The 20,099-nt window shown below is 37.8% G+C and overlaps 2 protein-coding genes across 2 annotated transcripts in view; one reads left to right on the forward strand and one right to left on the reverse strand.

Annotated features, from left to right (window-relative positions):
• The window catches only part of anpeplb (alanyl (membrane) aminopeptidase-like b), a 28,767-nt gene extending 19,140 nt beyond the window's left edge, over positions 1-9,627 (forward strand). The window contains exons 17-20 of the mRNA XM_085166808.1: positions 1,514-1,681; positions 1,800-1,940; positions 4,003-4,066; positions 5,580-9,627. Coding sequence (XP_085022934.1) covers positions 1,514-1,681; positions 1,800-1,940; positions 4,003-4,066; positions 5,580-5,741 — 535 coding nt within the window. The 3' untranslated portion in view covers positions 5,742-9,627. The remainder of the gene's footprint in view (positions 1-1,513; positions 1,682-1,799; positions 1,941-4,002; positions 4,067-5,579) is intronic.
• Positions 6,103-19,599, reverse strand: arpin (actin related protein 2/3 complex inhibitor). The gene is made up of 6 exons (XM_085166836.1): positions 19,378-19,599; positions 17,399-17,474; positions 17,061-17,193; positions 15,881-16,087; positions 11,343-11,506; positions 6,103-7,856 (listed from the first exon to the last, which is right to left on the reverse strand). The coding sequence occupies exons 1-6, from the start codon at positions 19,467-19,469 to the stop codon at positions 7,848-7,850; spliced, it is 681 nt and encodes a 226-aa protein (XP_085022962.1). The 5' UTR covers positions 19,470-19,599; the 3' UTR covers positions 6,103-7,847.
• Positions 19,600-20,099: the final 500 nt, after the last annotated feature.

Consider the following 20,099-nt stretch of genomic DNA (forward strand, 5'->3'; position numbering starts at 1 on the left):
AGTTAAATACGTTCACTGCATGTGCTTGTTACTTCAATGTGGAAATGCCTTTGTGCTTGACTGCAATACTGTGTGGATATGTATGCTCCGTGTTATACTGTATACACATTATAAATCTGGATTTGTTATCTTGTGTTCAAGAAAATCAAAATCTTCTTCAGAGAAGTCACAGAATAGTAACCAAAGTCTGACATCCATGGATTCTTTTATATTCTTTAGTCTTTATTTTGTCCAAAAATGCTCACTTGGGCCGTGCAGATGTCTGACTTTGCCAGATGTGTCAACAACTTCAATCTAAAATGAGTACATCAAGGATAAAATGAGATTTAATTAGATTTAATTATATCAGACTTAGACATTCTGTCAGTTTCTTTTGCTATATCACTATATTAAAAAGCAAGACTGCAGAAAGACAAACAGACACTCGTCTCACACTCATGACTCCAGTATAGTCAACCCAGCACTTAAGCTCTCAACGTAATCACTTACTGTAAAACCGCTAAGCACACTTTGTCTTTTTAATCTGGCGGTGTTGAAAGTCAAAAGGTCGAAATAAATATTTTCACCATGCAAAACATGAACATGAAATGGGAATATAATTCAGATGTGGATACACATGAATGCCATATTTCCTTTATCATGCAACTCAGACATTTATGATGGGAAACAAATAGACTATAAAAGAGGCTAAAACAGGTCTTGCATGTAGCTGTGCCTCCAAGATCAATAAATGGCCTTCAGATTATTTTATCCCAGTTATTAGATTTCATGTTGCATAACAACAGCTGTTTGTATCAGAAAGAATTAAATGGCCAAAGCTCAAAGTGGTTTATATTTGTTTTATCGCTCCTGCATTCTTGGCCTGCATGTTACCGCAGTGGTTAGCACAGTTGCTGCAAAGCAGAAGGCTGCAGGTTTGAATCTGCTGCTCTGCACGGTGTCTCTACCAGTGGTATTTGTGGAGGTAGGGAAATGAGCATGATCTGTGATTTGTCTGTCTCTACGGCTCTGCCAGGATACCTCAATAGCACAAGTTGAAGACTTAAGAACCTGGATGGCTGGGACATCATTTCACTTTTCAAACTAATTTAGACGTCAGGTGACATTTTCTCTTTTAGCATATGGACTTTTCCAAATCTTAAAAAATCTAGCAGTGTTGTGTTTTCATTGTATTTTTGATGGGTGGGCAGATGTTGGACCATGCCATTGGATGTCTTCATTTTCAATTGTCAACAACGTCAATAATTTGAGCATTTTCTGTGACTTCTGTAAACATCGATATATAAACTACATACATAAACTGACAATGGTCACAGTCTACTATACTGATGAGCCATTTCTATAAAGTATAATGGACTGCATTTTATTTTGGCGGGTAGAGTTTTTTCTTATACTGCTGATGAGATTCCTTCTGAAGCAAAAACATGTGATGTCAGCCGTCCAGCACAAAGAAAAAATGTGAAAATTAGATGGTCCTGAAACAGGAAAAATAAAGTGTGTGTGTGTGATTCAGCATCCACCCAAACCTGCGGTCTGAAATCTACTGCCAAGCTGTGGCTGCTGGTGAGAAGGAAGAGTGGGAATTTGCCTGGGACATGTATCAAACCTCCAGCGACACCTCGGAGAAAGAGCAGCTCCGTCGTGCTCTGTCCTGCACCAAGAAGATCTGGTTGCTCAGCAGGTAAAGCATAAAATCCTAAAGTGTATGACACATGTGTAAACTGTTTTAATAAAGTAGTTCCCAATACACATGGGTTTTATTCATTAGGTTTCCAGTAAGAGCCTTCCTTATCTTGCAGATACCTTGATTACACTTTGGACCCTGAGAAGATACGTCTGATGGACATCGCTTCTACAATTTACTACATAGCCCAGAACTCAGCAGGGCAGGCGCTGGCCTGGAACTTTATCAGAGCAAACTGGGACTACGTCAGCCAAGGGTAGGTTGCTATTTAAACTGCTTTTAGTCCCTCTCATATTGGTTTTTACAGATGACATCTCATTTTCTGAGTCATCTCTTTTGCACTGTGGATTAGACAAACATACATGATGCCAGCATTCTTGGGTTGAGGTTGATGATAGGTCACATTTCCTTCAGTGATGAGTGTTTATTTAGCCTTTTTATTCCAACACATTTACAAGGAGTTTAAGAATTCATGGCTTACCTCAGAACTTATAAAGGTGGAGGAGTTTCCATAACACCCCAGTTAGATGTGTGAAAACTCTGGATGAGCTCAGTTTTTGGCAGTGTGACCTCATTTCAGCTGGCTTGTAAAAATGTGAATTTTCTCAGTGGCTTCCTGTTGTAGAATTGCGAGTATATTTCAATGGTGTTGGCACAAAGCAACAAAAACAACCAACCCACAGCAGCGTGTTTCTTTTTTTTCCTCCTATTGATTTAGTTCAAGAAGACAATAAAATGCAGCACTGTTGCAACCATTGGTAGCTATGTTTCTGACTATTTAACAGGAGGGACAATGCAAAAAGAAAATATCCATATATGGGATTACCTGGCTTGGTGTGGATATGATCTTGTGGTGTCTGCATTGACCTTATGGCTCTAAGTTTAATGTGATTAAATATTCTCTCCTTTTTAGATCTGTTTATCTATGATGGCCTTCCTGAGTGCAGTTTGAAGGCCATAAGTTTATAGCCAAAAAGTGACCTGCCGTGTAGACGTGAAGCCTGTTTTAGGTCGTGGTTTCAGGTTTTTCCTCCTGAATTTGACATGTTCATTCAGTCTCAGCTGCGTCTTCAACCCACAAGCCAGCATCAAACAGGCTAACCAAGACTAGATAAGAGAAATCTTTATTGGTGTCCACAGGGGGAAATGCTAAGAAACAAGCCAACAGTGTCAAGATAACTACAATATTTTTTCAGGATTGGGTGGAGACCAAAACTGAACTAACAACAGAGTAATGTTACCAGTTTTTGGTTGAAAATGAAAACATGGCGAGGGCTTGGGGTTATATGGCGCCACCACATGTTTCTCGATTATGTTTTGGCTTCTGCTTTATGCGCAGAGGAGACATATTTGCTGCTTCATCACTGGTTCAGGGGCCAGATGTTTATAGAGCACTTTTAGTGACCTGTGAACAAACTAGCTGGGCCATAAAAAAAATCAGGCATTTATAAACAGTCGACTATAAAAATTCTGCACTGTGTCATCAAGTGCAAAGGTCCTGTTATTTAATCACTTCTTATCATTACCTCTCCTGTTTGTGCTGTTACCAGGAAATAACAATATAAAATAAACTGTATCACAGTATAATTAAAGAGGGGGGGGGGGTTATTTCGTGGCCACACCGACATGCGAACGTTATCTAAAGTAAATTAATTAATCAGCAGGGGATTGAAAATCAATTTTTCCTTGACTAATCATTACCTGTCATTACCAAGTTCATACTGTAAAACAGATGAAAACTAACTAAAACTAACCATCCACTTAGTGTTGATACTAAGTGGATACTTAGTACAAAGATGACATGTTAGTACAAAGATGACACAAAGATGACATTTTCTTTTTTTAAGTGGATACTTAGTATCAACACTAAGTATCCACTTAGTGTTGATACTAAGTGGATACTTAGTACAAAGATGACACAAAGATGACATTTTCTTTTTTTAAGTGGATACTTAGTATCAACACTTGATACTAAGTGGATAGTTAGTTTGTGTTGATACTAAGTATCCACTATCAAGTGTAGTATCAAGTGTTGATACTTAGTATCAACACTTGATACTAAGTGGATACTTAGTATCAACACGATACTTAGTATCAACACAAACTAAGTGGATACTTAGTTTGTGTTGATACTAAGTATCCACTATCAAGTATAGTATCAAGTGTTGATACTAAGTATCCACTTGATACTAAGTAGATACTTAGTACAAAGATGACACAAAGATGACATTTTCTTTTTTTGAAGTGGATACTTAGTATCAACACTTATAAATGAATCACTTGAGTTTCACTGAAAGCTGTTGCTAATATTTTACCAGGGATGGGGCGATGCTGATTGCAGGAGTGACCAGCAGATTCTCGACAGAGTTTGAACTGGAAGAGGTAATTTACCAGTCATTTTTATTGCTAAAATGATATAACAGCAGGAGTATGAGTTGTCTTTCTAATCATAATCCAGTAATCTGCTCACACCAAATCAGATACACCCCAATACTTCATTTATTTATAACTCCATAATTAATCTTACTTACCTTTGACAGACGACACAGAATTTGTGTCATTAGTTTTATTTCCCTTGTACTAATCAGCAGTTCTCAAAACTCTTCTTCATTAACACATTTAACACGGTCATTTTTTATCTGTATGATGTTAACTGCTATAAATGACACATTAGTTTCTGAAATCTCACTTGACAAAAGCTGAATGTCTTATTTTTCAACTACATTTCAGCTCATATTTATTCAATTACATAACAGGTTTCTCACATATCATTTACCTTCAGCCACCCTTTTACCTTTTTCAGCAAACATTTACATTTAGCCACATATCAAAATTCTTTATTTTAACTTTATATTAATGTTACTCTTTTACTTTAGCTGTTCTAATCATTGATTTTAGTTTTTTTTTATATTACTTCCAACTATTTCAGATCTTTAGCTTTTTTTTTAATTGTTGAATTTATCATTTACATTTAGCTTTTTAAACATTCATAACTGACTTTTAGATATATTTTAACAATGGGAACTATTGCTTTTCACTTTTTCAATATCATGTCATGTTTCAGGTAATTAAATTATTAGCTGTTGTTTTAACTAAATTACTTCGCCGTATCTTCATCTTTCAATACATATGTAACTTCCATTAGTTAAATATTTTATTTAACCGTTTTTCATGATTATAAAGATGACATTTTCTTTTTTAACCTTCTGAAGATAATTTTAAACATTTTACCTGCCAATACTTTTGGCCTTTAAACATTACTAAATGAGTATTATTTAAGACACTGTCTGTGGTGTTTTCATTATTTATGCTACTTTTTTGAGCTTTTTCAACATTTCCAACATTCACAACTGTTCAGAAAAGGGAAAGAAATGTAATTTCACATGCTGTTACTTTTAGCTATATTTTAACAGTGGCAACAACTGCTTTTAGCTTCTTCTTTTTTTAATCTAAATGCTAATTATAATATTGTAGCTATTCTTTTAGCTAATTACTCCAACATATATGTATCCTTTTCAACATGTGTAAATTAGATTCAATATTTTATTTAATCATTTTTTCATGAGGGCATAATTACGTTTTCTTTTTTATCTTTTAGGTTTATCTAAGTTAATTTGAATTATATTTTATTTTTAACTCCAAATATTTTAACTGTTGCACCAATTACTTTAGGCCTTTCAACATTGTTGAATTATGTTGAGATCATTGTTTTATAGCATTTTCATTATTTATACTACTTTAGCTTATATTTCAAGTATTGTATTTAATTTAATAATGTTCCAACATTTCAAAAACTGATAGCTGCAGAACAAAGAAAAGAAACGGTCTTTCACATGCTGCTGTGTCATGCCAACACCTAACTTTGTGATTTTTTCTCACCCCTTTGTGTTTACAGCTCATGCGTTTTCAAGATTACAATCTGGGTGGAGCCACCAGGGCTGTGGCTCTGGCCATCGAGCAAACCCAAGTGAACATCCAGTGGGTCAAAGAGAACAAAGACGATGTTCTGCAGTGGTTCGAACAAAAAACTTCTTCTGTAAGACAAAAGGAGTACTAACAGGTTCAGAGCCTCTGATCTGATTGCCAGTTTATTCTCTCGAAGCTGCACATTTTTAGTCAATATGACTTTACAAGAAAAAGAATTGAATGTAATTCAATTCCAAGCTGAAATATGACTTGTGCAGCACATAGTATATTATAAGTACTAAGAGAAATGTTCAGTATTCATGTATATACTTCTGTGCATTATTTATACCATACACTCAATGAAAATGGAGAAATAAAAAACAATCTGTTCAACATTTGTGAATTTTGCACATAATGCTAATGAAGGATGTATTAGCTGTATGGCTGCATGTTAAAAAACTGCATTTATCCTAAAAAATCCATTGTTGCTTTGCATAATTGCTTTTTAGGGGTAAGTGAAAACAAACGTCTCTTTGTTCCATTTGCTTCTGTTGCCACTTTGTCGTTTGCAAAATCTATTAAATGTGCTATAATCAAGAAGCCAAACTGATCTTGCGTTGCTGAAATTGTTATATTTAATAATAAAATACACACAAGCCTTTTAATTCTGTTAACGGGTATTGCAACAATGTCACAACTGGAATGCTTTTGGGGTGTGACTGCTTACAGTTAGGAAAAACGAAAAGTTTGTTCCTAATATGTTTAAAAGTTGATGTCCCTTACCCAAAGAGACTATATGTGTGAAATTTAAATTATACAATTTTAGGGGGAAAAAAAGTAATATAAAACTTGAAAATCGTCAAAATTTGTCTGTTTCTTAGTCTGTATCTGCAATACAGGCACACTCTCTGAAGTGAATCAAGTTTGGTCTCAGTAGTTCTTTCCTGAAAATATTGAAAGTATTAAAATAAAAATTGTTTCCCCAAATTTAGTTGTATTGGTCCTATGTTCTAAAATGCATTAATGATGTAAATGTGATTGTGATTTGAGGCTTTATAACCGACTTTCCCTGAAGAAGAACGCCAGCTGGGTATGTGACATTAAGCTCTAATCAGGACACTGTATGTTCCTCTGCACACAGTAAAACTTTAATTAGCTGAAATCCCAGTTTTAGATCCCCACGTTAAAATTTGACACAAAAACAAAGCATAATCGTCATTTAACACACAATCATTGGTTTTATTCAAAGCACAAAGTCATATTGTCCTTAGAGCCACATTAAGAAAAAAAGAAATTAGCGTTCATTTTGAGATTAAAGTCAGAACTTGTAGATGAAACTAAAATACTAGTTTGAGAATAAAGTCAAAATGTGAAGATTACAATTGTTGTTTAAAGCCAAACAACTGCCACGGCTCCTGCAACCTCTACAAAATGCCTCGTGTAGACGATTTAGTGAAACAACTCGATCAGCTGTCTCATCGTGATATGACATCCATCTTTGCGTCCACTGCCAGCGGTTTGTTTTTTTAACTTCTGATCAGCTGCAAATTTCTGCACCATCTCTTCAGTGTTTTCTAATTATCACCGCTCCGTGTTTATGAGCTAAAAGACAAATAACTTCAGACACTTTTAATTTCCACATTTCTTTCCTTTATTCTCAAAATATTATTTAAACTTTAATCTTAAAATTTTGTTTTTATTCTTAAATTGATCAATAATTTCTTTTCTTAACGTGGCCCAAATAGGTCCTCGTATTTAAAGCCAAAAAGCACTTAAAAAAAAAAGCCAGTTGAGAAAAACAGGTTTGTAATTTGAGGGCTCTCCACTTGTGTAGCATGCTGCATCTTTATTTAGAAACCCATAATGCTCAAGCCTGTGCTCTTTAATAATGCACACTGGCTACACTTTAATATAACAGATGGTTGGAAACATCATGATGTCTATAAAATTCATAAAGGTAAAATCGTCACATGAATGTCACTTTTTTCTCAGTTAAAATTAGAATAATTATTTGTGATATTACAAACTTCATTACTACCTATTTGCAGGCCTCCATATTCAAAAACATGAACATGCAGGTTGACTTATGTAAATGTGGTGAAGCATACAAGAGAAGAGCACAGTTTCCAAGACTGTAGAGGTGACGCCAGGTTTCCAGCCCTACGGCAACATATGTAAGATATAAAAGTCAAAGTCCAGTCCATGCTGGAGATTGGATTGGAGCCCTGAGTTCAGACTGGTGGGAAACACAGTTTTCTCAATCATCCTGTGGATAAAACAAAGCAGGGGCAGTGAGTGCTTTCTGGTTTCTGTTTGTCTAAAACTTCACCTGCTTCCTTAATGTTCTGAATAACAGCCGCAGAAGGTTTTTGCTGTTATTCAGTCATAGCTCGTTTCCCAGATCACACTATAAAAAGGTGGAGTTCCCCCATGCAGGCCCGATAGCTTGTGCAACTCACTGCGTTTCTCTCACTTCCTTAAATAACTGATGTTATGAGTCCACAAAGCAAAGTTCTTGCAGGAAATCCTCGGCACAAAATTCTTGCTCTCCAGAAGGTCTTTTATACGTCTCATAAATTTTAGCAGGAAATTGTTTGAAACCTTTAATCAAAGTCTGAGGCAGTAAAGAGGATTCGCACAGGTCAGGTTGAGCAACAGCCTGTCTGATTCTGTTTGTACTAAAAAGTCAAGAAGGAAGTCAAGAAGCTAAATATGGATCTGATTTAAAGGGGAAAACCTGTTCTATCTAAAGAACTCGTTAACAAGGGTGGTCTTAATGTCCACCAGGTCACCGGTGACCCATTAACAACCTGTTTTTAACTCAAAATAAACCCTGACCCTCGTGTCTGACCCATGTCAACAACGAGCAAAGTAACTGCTGAAGTATATCGACCGTATGTGCCAAAAGCCAGACTATTAATACTAGTTTTCCACCAGTGCGGTGCTAAAAGCTGGCTACAGTCAGCGACACAAAATTAAGGGACTCAGAGTTCAAACCGCTGACCTCAGCGGCGATGGGAGAGGCAACCGCAAGAGAGGAGCCCTACAGATTCTTTCCCACATAACTTTGTTCTCATGGAAATTGCTTTAACTTTTTCGGTGTAACACTGAGTAACATGTGGGTTTAAAACCTGCTGAGCTGTAGACTGCTCCTCAACAGTTACTGAAACACAGCTAGCTTTGATTCAGAGGCTAGTAGAGCTTCTGTCATGTTGAAGCCGGTGATCCAGCTGCTGTGAGGCTGCCAGTGGAAACTGAGGAGCTTTCTTTCTTCTTACATATTCATTCAGAAAGGCACCTGCCTCAGGTCTACCTCAACAACTCTATGGATATCGAGCCATCTGCGATAGAGTCATGGGTTACTCATACACTAGTCTGTAAGCGAGAGGTCTACAGTGTTGTAACAATCTGAAGTTAATTACTACTGCACAACATCTTAAAGCTTGATCAGACACACATGCAAACAGCGTTTATTCAGAGTCCAGTTGTGACACCTGTTGGCAGCGATACAAACTGCATTTCGCTATCTGCTTACACTTTAGTATAATAGATTCAAAAGGCATTACCTACTAGGGGTGGGGGAAAAAATGGATACTGTGTAGTATCGTGATATTTTGTTTGCTAATAATGTATCGATACAGGGACAGCAGAAATCGATATTTTGTTACAAAAAGGTTTTTGTGCTCTGACTTCAGAGCATGTTGATCCTTTTTCTGAGCAAGAATCCTGACATTCCTTCACTGTCCAAATGTGTTTAACTTTTTATGGCAGCAATAAACATGACAGTTTACTTATTTTAATTTAAGACATGTTTTATTTTAATTAAGTTTAAAACTTTTTTATTTAATGTAAAATTATTTTTGTTTTAATTTACTTTCAAATTCTTCAGTTTCTGAAGGGGCTGCATAGTTTTCATAAACTGCATAGTTCAGAATAGCTATAATTGTACCAGATGGTTGATTCAGTTAAGTTGGACTAGACTGTAATACAAACCGTTCAGTTTGTCAACAATAAAACTGAAATGAGAGAAAGACTGAGTGTGAGACTTTGATATTAGATAAAATGAATATTGATAAAGTTTACCTTTATGTACAGAATCTGAATATCGCAAAATATTTTAAAAATTACAATAATATCGTATCGTGCGTTAAGTATCGTGATAATATCGTATCGTGGGATGTATGGTGATTCCCACCTCTATTACCTACTGATGAGGCCAGTCTAAGGATGCTAGTGACACTTCAAAGTTGGATGCAGTGAGTTTCCCTTACATCCCGCGTCTGTGATGGCCTTCGATAGCTACATCAATATCCAATTCAATTTTATTCATACAGCACCAAATCACAACAACAGTCCCCTCAAGTAGCTTTATATTGTAAGGTTTACCCTACAATGATAAATACAGAGAAAAACCATCAGTTATATCAGCGGTCCCCAACCCCCGGGCCTCGGACCGGTACCAGTCCGTGAGTCGTTTGGTACCGGGCTGCGAGAGTTGAGGCTCAGGTGTGAAATGTATAGTTTTCAGGGTTTTTATCGGTTTTCAGCGTTATTTTGTTATCGTTTTGATTGTTTACTCGGTTTTCCTGGGTCTTTTCACGTGTGTTATGAATAAATTTTCTTTTTTTCGGTACCGGTACTAGTTTTATTTTGTTGTATTTATCCGCGACACCTTAAAGGCCGGTCCGTGAAAATATTGTCGGGCATAAAAGGTTGGAGACCGCTGAGTTATATGACCCCCTATGAGCAAGCACATTGGCAACAATGTGAAGGAAAAACTCCTTTTAACAGGAAGGTGTGTAATCAATGCACTACGATGTCTAAGAATATACAGTATTCATCTATGAATGCATCATCTGACCTGTAATTTCCAGCTAATTTCCTATAATTTAGTTAAAAATCAGCTTGCATTTGGCTGTACAATATCTCATAAATTCATACACAGTGCATTACAAACAGAGGAAAATGAGTCTTTGCAGCTGCAGTAACTCAACCTGTTTGTCACAAGAACTTTCTTCCAGTAATTAAAAAGTAAGTAAATTGGATAAATCATAAAAGCAAACAATCCTGAGCACGTAGCACCTTAGCCTGCCAGCACCACCCCCAAGGTTGCAAACTTTTTGCGAATGAGTCACATTGAACAGAGTAGAATAAATCTCCTGGAAGTTAAGTTAACCCCACGGTGAACAGATCCTGGGAAGTTTGTGCAGTGGAAAAATGGCTTATGTTACATGGTGGGCTGTGGAATTAGGCAGAAATATGTTTGTTAGTATAACTGCTGCACGACTGAAGTTTTTAATAACGTTGGTATTTGTGAGCATGATATCATTTCCACTGCATCTGAAAAAATGATTGTTTGAGGAAAGCCACAAAGCTCAGCCTTAGCCGCATTCCAGCCAGACCAGATCCTAATGCTCGCCCGCATCAGCTGACGCCTCACCTCATGCCCTGGGTAATTTTCATACAGGGCAATCGATTTAAGCTCCTTCAGCCTTCCTGCAGTGGCTGCACATCTGCAATCGACTTTACAACGTACCCGCGCTCCGACTCCACGTCACGCCTGTTGTTAGATACCTGATCTGTTCTTGCGAGGGCCTCGCCGGCTGCTTATTTGGAGTGCGTTTTCAGGAAATTAAAAGAAACTCTTTCAGGAATTTGTAAGAAAAGGAAAAATAAATGGCAAACCACCGATCTGGGCTACATCCCTGATATTATGCGAGTCATTTCATTTGTTTAGAGATTTGGTCCTCACCCATTCGTCCTCCTCCGCTCCCTCGCCGCCTCCTCCAGGCTGCTGAGTGCTGCTGGTGTCTGCTTTGTTGGCCATTATTTTGTCTGTCCATGAAGCTCCAGCCTTATCGTCTCCAGCAAAGTTACACTTGGTCACTGTGCCGCCATCAATTTTGGCCAAAGAGACTGGAATTTGAAGAAGGTAATGAAGTTATTTACGCGTGACACAAAACAAATAAGTACGTAAGGTTTTTAAAGGCATTTATAGAACTTAAACGAAGTAGGCTACCAACTTTGAATTCTACTCTGTAAGCTTTGTCACCTCTGTAAGGACATGCCAACTTGATTATTAACCGTTCACTGACTTTGATAGAGACGAAATCTGAAAAATCTGAGTCAGATTCATGTTTAAGTTCTAACTCTACACAGAATTAAGAAAGCAACATCATAAGATTGCACCTCATATTTCCCATTTTTGTAGTAAATGTCAAAAAGAAACTGGCACTTTTTTCATTACTTTTGGGAATGTAAATTAATCAAAAGATTTTGGAGTTTCATATCTCAAGAACTAAGTAATATTTTTAACAAATCTGATTCAAAGGGACCCCGGGTATTTTCTTCTTGGCCTACCCTCAAGAAGTAACATTGAATCACTCGCAGCGCAAATTATGTGACAAACTATTGCTGGTAGCTAGGAAATGTATTCTCATTAATTGGGTTAAGGATAAACCTCCCTCTGTGACTTTGTGGTACAGAGAATTATTTAAAGTTACTCCTCACGAAAGAACTGCTGCTATTTTAGGAGGAAATGAGGGTCTCTTTCTCAATGTTTGGTCCCCTTTGCTTTCTTATTTGCCAAATGATTTGTCCCAACTGTTGAGGGGGGGTGGTTGGTTAAGATGTTCTCAGTTAAATAGGAAGTAAGCGTAAAAGACAACAATTCATTCTTGGAGTTTATCTTTTTCTCTTTCTAAATCTGTGGGTAATTGAGTGAAAATATGCTTTTTTTGTGTGTGTGTGTGTGGTTTTTTTTGTTTTGTTTTGGTTTTGTTTTTTTTCCTCTCTCCTCTTTACCCCATATGTGTATTTGTACAGGTATATAATGACTTTAATATATTCCCTTTGGGGTTTTTTTTTCTTTCTTTCTTTTTTGTTTGCTTGTTATGTTTTATGCTTTTCTTGATAATGAATAAAAACTGTTTAAGTAAAAAAAAAGAAAAAAAGAAAGCAACATCAAACAAGATGGAGACATCTTATAATAAATGTTCAAATATCCATCACATCTGAATAAATGAATAAATCCAGGCTGAGAAATGCGAAAAACCAAAGGACAGGTATTGATATCAGTCTAAACGAGGGGTCGGCAACCTGCATGTGGCTCTTTAGTCCTTATACTGCGGCTCTGCGTGGTTTGGGGAAATAAATTAGGAGTATTGAGCTGAAGTGTATTTTATTTATGTTAGTTCTTTTTTAACTTGTAGTTCTAAACTGGAGGATTATTGTGATATTGAAATATAAAAATAAAATTATATTCTACTATTTTTTCATCGCTCAATATAAGCGTCACACTCGCGGAAGCCGCTCACGCCTCACAGACGACAGCTTACAGTCCTGTAAAGATGAAAGTGACTTCGTACAACCCGATCTGCAGACGCTGTGCGCAGAGGTTCAGGAGCAGAAGTCCCATTGTAAACACATCACAGCAGACCCGACAATGTTTGCATGAACACGCTTTTCAGCATCTCTTTATTGACCACTTTTCACACACGGTTGCTGTACGGCCGGCTGTAGCTTTTCAGCTCACAGCCCGACACACCAACAACAACACAAAAGCATAGAGAGCACAGACGTTAAGGCGGCGAGGCACGATTGCGGGTGCCGCTCAGGTGCGTCCGCCTCCCCTGCAGCGACACTGCAGACCAGTCAGGTCAAGGCTCCAAAAGCCCAAAGGCGATATAACAGTTTTTGTTTGCTGGATCCTTTTAGTTCAGCTGGGTGTCTTTCCTTTTGTTATATTTCTTTAAGAGTTCAAAATGTGTTAATTACATAAATAAAATGTAATTTTCTCTGTAGCACTTCATGGACTAGACTTGATCAACTGTGAAGACCATGAAACACAACGGCAGACTTTAGATCAGCTGCTATAAACCTAAAGGTTAACCGACAGTCGCAGTCTTAAGGATTCTTTACATTTACAGCTCAAAGTGACATACAGGGTGTCTCCAGGTACAATTAAGTGAAACATGACGTGAAATTTAGGACTAAACTTGCCATGGAAGCAGACAAACCGCAAATAGACTTATTTAACCAAGTGAACTAGGGATGCAACGATACCAATTTTTTCAAACCGATACGATACCGACACTTGGATCTGAGTACTTGCCGATACAGAATACAAAAAACGATACTTCTACCACACACACACACACACACAAATGCAATGAATTGGAAGACAGGTTTTTATTATATTCCCTGCCGATAAAAAATAAAAAATCTTAATAAAAATGACCACAAAAAAATTTCAAGTGAAAAATAAGCACTTCTGTTAAATTATTGCAGAGTCTCCTCATTGTAATTTAACAAAATATCACTGAACTATTGGCACTGTCTGAGCTTTCAGGATAATAAATAAACACTTCTGTTTGGAATAAAATAAACTTTTAAATTATTGCAGTGTCCATATTGTAAACAAACAAAATAATTATTATAAAATAAATAATAAATAAAATAATAATTGGCCCCCTAGTGGCCAATCTAAAAAACTACAACAGAAATGACAAGCCACCCTCTGATTAATGAAATAAGTTGGTATCGGTTCATGGTATCGGTTAACTTTTACGAGTATGAGTACACACACATTTTACAGTATCGGCCCCGATACCCGATACCAGTATCGGTATCGGTGCATCCCTAAAGTGAACACATGCATGCCACTTCAAAATGAACAGTAAAGTAAAATGAAAGCATTTGGTAAGGCTTAAAAACTCCAACTGTGTTAACTTAACTGATAAAGATAGACAAAGGCAGACAGCCTTGACCCAAACCTCCTGGCCGTAGGCTGTGAGAACATGTGGTTTTTGGCTTTGCTCTCCCAAGTCTTGGCAATCGTAATAATCACATAATAACAAGAGCTGTTCCAAAATAAACCAATTTCTCTTTCTGCAGAACATACAGGCTGATGTAGCATTAACCCGATGTTCATTTTTGTCCTACACGATGTCCCCTCGTCCCAGTTTTGAAACACATGGAGCATGTTTCTTTGTATTTCCAGGCACCAGTTTCAACAAGTATTATTCGTTTCTTTAAGCTAGTGAGCAAGCTGGTGAAAATCTGAATCAAATTAAAGACTGTGAAGCTCTAAAGTGTCTTTCATATTATTTCATCTGCCTAAAAGGATTAGATACACAGAGGAAAAGGTCTCAAAGCATGTGATGACAAAAGAAGGCAAACCCCGAACCTTTAAAGCATGCATCCACAAAATGTCTGCAGTTCATCAGTGACAGAACAGAGTTTACTAAAGCATACCACAGAAGGTGTAAATCAGAAGCTACCCCTTCTCCCTAAAAGCTCAAAGGCAGAGTCCTGTTTTACAACTCCAGATGCAGATTCCTGTGTACTGATAAAGAAAGTTCATATACAAGTCAGACAATAGTTACACAAACAAAGAAGACGACTGCTTATAAGCAGCTTTAGGTGTAGACAGTTAAGCAGTGATTCATTTCTATTAACGTGTATTTTTTACTTCACTGACTAGCAGTTTACAGCATAAACAGACCTTTTGCTGGGCCGATGTCACCAAACTCAGACCGAACCCTAACCGCAGACAGCACAGACGATGTACATGGATGTTAAGATCTTACCACTGCAAATTCAAGGTCCTTAAGAGAGTTTGGTTGGAAAAATGTTGTGAGATTTTTTATCACTCCTAAATTCACAGCTCGGGCAAACAGGCTCACAGAGCCAGGGCCTATGTTGGAGAGCTTGTGGTACCCCCATGGCAAACCATTTTCATGTCTTCTGGGCCTGCCCAAGGATCCAGCCATATTGGGGGGAGGTGGCCATTGAGATAAACAAAATAATCGGGATATAAATAGACTATTCATTTGATACGTTGTATCTTGGCAATTTACCTAAGGCGCTTCCACATAAAGATAATTATTTATTGAAAATACTTTTGACTAGCAGCAGAAAGGCCATAACCCGGAGATGGCTAAAGGCAGACCCTCCAACTCGGGCCCAGTGGCGTGGGATAGTGGAGGAAATTTTTGGAATGGAAAGACTTACCTTTGTCCTCAGACTTGAGCTTGAGAAATTCAAGAAGCTCTGGGAAAAATGGATTGTGTACTCCCTTTGTACTGAACAATTGAATATTACCATGATGCAAGTAGATGCTAATGTTGGGAATGTGTATGTCTTCCATGCTGACCTAAAGTTTTGTATTCTCATACTGTAAATTAATAAATAAAAAGTTATATATTAAAAAAAAAAAGATCTTAGGCAGGACAATTCACAGAAAGGCTCTACAGGCAAGTAAATAACAAACATCAAGTTCAGACTCACATACGAAAGGACTGTTTCCTCTAGTCTTCAACCGTACGTCCTGTCCTGTTTCCAGGTCCGTTTTTTCCACGTCTGCCTCCGGATACCAAAAGGCCCAGGTCCCAGCGGGTCTGTGCTTCTCAGTTATCTTCGTTAACTCGGCTTTGTTCACCGCGGCCGACAGCTGCTCCTCGGACAAACGGTCCGACTCGCCTTTAGCTTCTACCTCTGCAAAGACGGAAAACACATTGAAGTAAGTGAAGGGAATTAAGAGCTCCGCACCCACGAGGCTTTTTCTCGTTACGTAAACAACTTCAGTGGCGTATTTAAGAAACAGAGCTAGCATTAGCATGCAATCATCTCTGCTTGCCTTCCTGTAAAAGTCACTGCATGAAGTTGGTGAATTGTAGGACAGGGTGGATGGACTTTTCAGGTTTGCATGCTGCACTACTGATCTGTTCTACTTCAGACCTCAACAAAAAAAGTATTTATTACTAGGGATGCAACGATACGATACCGATACTTGGATCTGAGTACTTGCCGATACAGAGTACAAAAAACTATACTTCTACCACACACACACAAATACAATTAATTGGAAGACAGGTTTTATTATATTTCCTGCCGATAAAAAATAAAATCTTAATAAAAATGACCACAAAAAAATTTTGTTTTTAATATCACTGAACTATTGGCACTGTCTCGAGCTTTCAGAATAATAAATAAACACTTCTGTTTGGAATAAAATAAATACAAATTAGGTTTGAGAATAAAATAAACTTTTAAATTATTGCAGTGTCCATATTGTAAACAAACAAAATAATTATTATTATATAAATAATAAAATATAAAAAAATATAAAATAAATAAATAAAATAATAATTGGCCCCCTAGTGGCCAATCTAACAAACTACAACAAAAATGACAAGCCACCCTCTGATTAATGAAATAAGTTGGTATCGGTTCATGGTATCGGTTAACTTTTACGAGTATGAGTACACACACATTTTACAGTATCGGCCCCGATACCCGATACCAGTATCGGTATCGGTGCATCCCTATTTATTACATCTCATCAATCAGACTGAGCAGCTAGTTCTCGTCATACAGATAAATGGAGATTTCTAGAGTTTGCACCTCATGTCTTGCTCGGCCTATTCTGACACTGCACAGCCAGCAGATCCAACTCCAGTGTACTCACTGTAGGAGGACATGAGGAAACCAGTGTTGACCTTTTTGGTGTCACTGAAGTTTGGCTCCACTTCCTGTCCACTGGCATCAAACTTCCGCTGATGGATGCGGCTCGGTTGGATGTACAGCACGTAGAAACGTACCTGCAGGTGACAGAAGGATGAATAAATACTGTACAGTGGCTTTCAGCTTTACTTAATTCTGCTTATTATCACCAACGCCTGCTCCTCGAACAGTGAGCTGAAAACCCTCACAGTCTTTTTAACGATTATTTGCATCTACTGAGAAGAAGGTGTCATGCTGGGCTCTTATAACCGAGTGATACCCCGGCTGGTTTTATTACTGTACCTTTTGATTGTTGCTGTCAGTGATTGCATGTCTGGAAACATCGAGCAGCTTCCCTTCTAAAAGCACTCCGGGGCCACTGTGTAGAAAAACAATAATGAGTATCTAAATGTGTACTGGCGAAATAAAGTGCTGTTTTATTGGGACTGAGTGCTGAATGGGGACTCAGTTAAACGCAGAACTAGAACTGCAGGGAGGATGATTCATAGCACACATAAATCCTACAAAATAAAGGCATTCAAACATTTTTCGGAACAAACCAATGCAGTAAAAGTTCAACTGTGCTCTGAAGCCCAAACTCACCATTTCCATTTGCTTTAGTCACATAACTGTAGTTTTGTTACTGGATCTAGCAAAGACCACGAACTGTGATCAAAGTTACATCACTTTACATCCAGCCAGCAGCAGGCAAGCAAAATGAAGGAGAAGTCTTAGCCCGGCATGTCTAAAGTCCCTGAATTTTACCACATGTTAGCTGTTATATCAAAACCTCAGGGGATCAGTCTGCAAGCTCGCTGTAGGCAGACAATATGTGCAGTTCCCAATATTACATTTTCCCCTACTGGCCTCCAGCACCAGCAGTTTTACTGGCCACATACTGTAATATCTACTCATATTCATATAACTCTTTCCTAGTCTTACCGACTTACTGAGTTTAGAATTACAAAGGAACAGAGCCTGACTGGTTACCGGTAGACTCACTCTCTTCCTTTAAAGTGAAAATAACGTCAGCAAGAACAAAAAACGGCTTCTTAGATAAAATAGATTAGATTAGATTAGATAAAACTTTATTAATCCCTCGGGTAGGTTCCTCTGGGAAATTTGTTTTTCCAAAAAGCACAGCACCGACAGAAGTTACAGAGTTAAGAATATTATATATATATATATATATATATATATATATATACACACATATATAAATACAAAGACATATATAGATAAAATATACAAAGGGGATAAATAGAATAAATAGGAATAAAAATAAAAATAAAAATAAAAAATACAAGTGAATTGCACATTTATAAATAATAAATAAATAAATAAATAATAATAACTGAAAAAGTATATAGAACATAGAACATATGTAGAACAAGTATAGAGAACATTTTATTGATGCATTCCCTCTTAGTTATGTTAATAACATACAAAGATATATTAACATGTTAATAACATACTAGAATTCCACGTTAAAGTTTCACTAAAACAAAAATGTCTTTGATGCTCTGTACCTCACATTAGAGCAAATATTCCCCAGATAATTACATCAAAATGCTGAAAAAGGCCCAAACGGGGTCAAGAGGTTCCGTCCAGTGACCCCTATTAGCCTGGTTTTGTTATAGACAGGCCCCACGGTCCGGGCTCATCCAAAAAAGACACGGTGACCCTCGGTTGAATTATTATACAGTTTTGTAATAAAAAAGTGAAACATCTAAACTGATGTTAAGTCACTCCAGTATTAAACCGTGTTAGCTGTTTGGTTAACAGCTTAGTGACTCTTTGAAGCTACAACGCAGTCACATATCAGGCGGTGCGGCTAGCTTTGAAGTGTGGTTTTCCTTGAAAAATGCAAAACAAATAGAAAAGCGTTGAGGAGGTTCTGAGTTCACACTTGTGGCCCCAGCTGCTCTAGTGTGTGATAAGTTTGTTAATTCACTTCTGCACCTTGAGAAAATGCCTCGTGTTAGTTCTACAATGTCATCTAAAGCACTTTGATTATGCTGAACATGGGAGTCCATACTATACTGTGTCAGCCTCTAGTGGCCACAACAGGAAGTGCAGCCAAGGCGCTCTGATACTGCTGGTCGTACATCCACCGACATTCGCTGTGCTGCATATACCCGAGATAATTTCATTTTTAAAATGTTTTGAACAGTGTACAACTCACAGATCTGCTCTCTGGGAACACTGAGGGATTTATTGACGGAGTCTGGTGCTGCCCCCTCACAGGGGAAACACTGTGGCGTGTGAACGCGAGCACATACCTCTCAAACGCAGAGGGACACCACGCACGGTCAAGCTTTTCACTGTGGACCGGCTTGTTCTGCAGAGACGTGTTGTGATAAATGCGACTCATCTTTCATAAAATCGTAACTTTTCCCTTCCCTCAGATTTTTCCTTTTTCCGGACTTCCTGTTCGTCCCTGAATGAGAGGTGCGCTCGGTTTTCTACACAGCAGACGCCGGCGGGTAATAGTGCAGAAGAGAATGCGTGCAGTGAGAGTGGACGGACAGCCCGGACTCTTCTCATTTATGCAGAAATTGCCTGCAGTTCACCTAGGGGGCGCATGATGGCCCTCATTGAACAGCAGTGAAGTTTTTTCTTTTTCATTACTAATTAGGAGCTAATTAGTATTCTTAATGTTTGTTAAAGTTGTTTCTCGTGCGCTCTTTAGTGAGGGGATCCTCTGAGAAATACCAGTATCTGAACAGGGACTCAAACCAGCAACCTGCAGGGACAGCTTGTATTTTCAGGTGTCTGCACACACAGCAAGTCCAGATTTACGCTTTATTTCTACACGAAAACCTGCTGATTATTGTCAGAACTGTTGATTTTACATATTAAATGCGAGCATTGTGCAAACTGTTGCACCATTTCTGAACAACAGAACTACAAAGTTAGCAATGATTCAAGGGTTTGTACTCTCATTCCAGCACATTTATTCTTAGGAGGTGAAAGGAAAACTTGCACTCATAATCCAACAAGA

This window comes from Neolamprologus multifasciatus, chromosome 7, assembly GCF_963576455.1.
Source record: "Neolamprologus multifasciatus chromosome 7, fNeoMul1.2, whole genome shotgun sequence".
Classification (NCBI taxonomy): Eukaryota; Metazoa; Chordata; class Actinopteri; order Cichliformes; family Cichlidae; genus Neolamprologus; species Neolamprologus multifasciatus.

Excerpts from the sequence above, each read along its gene's own strand:
- arpin (XM_085166836.1), bottom strand. The coding sequence starts at position 19,469 with ATGAGTCGCATTTATCACAACACGTCTCTGCAGAACAAGCCGGTCCAC. Across the intron at positions 17,194-17,398 it reads CTGACAGCAACAATCAAAAG|GTACGTTTCTACGTGCTGTA; the intron begins GTACAGTAATAA and ends TGTCACCTGCAG. Across the intron at positions 16,088-17,060 it reads TTTCCTCATGTCCTCCTACA|AGGTAGAAGCTAAAGGCGAG; the intron begins GTGAGTACACTG and ends CCGTCTTTGCAG.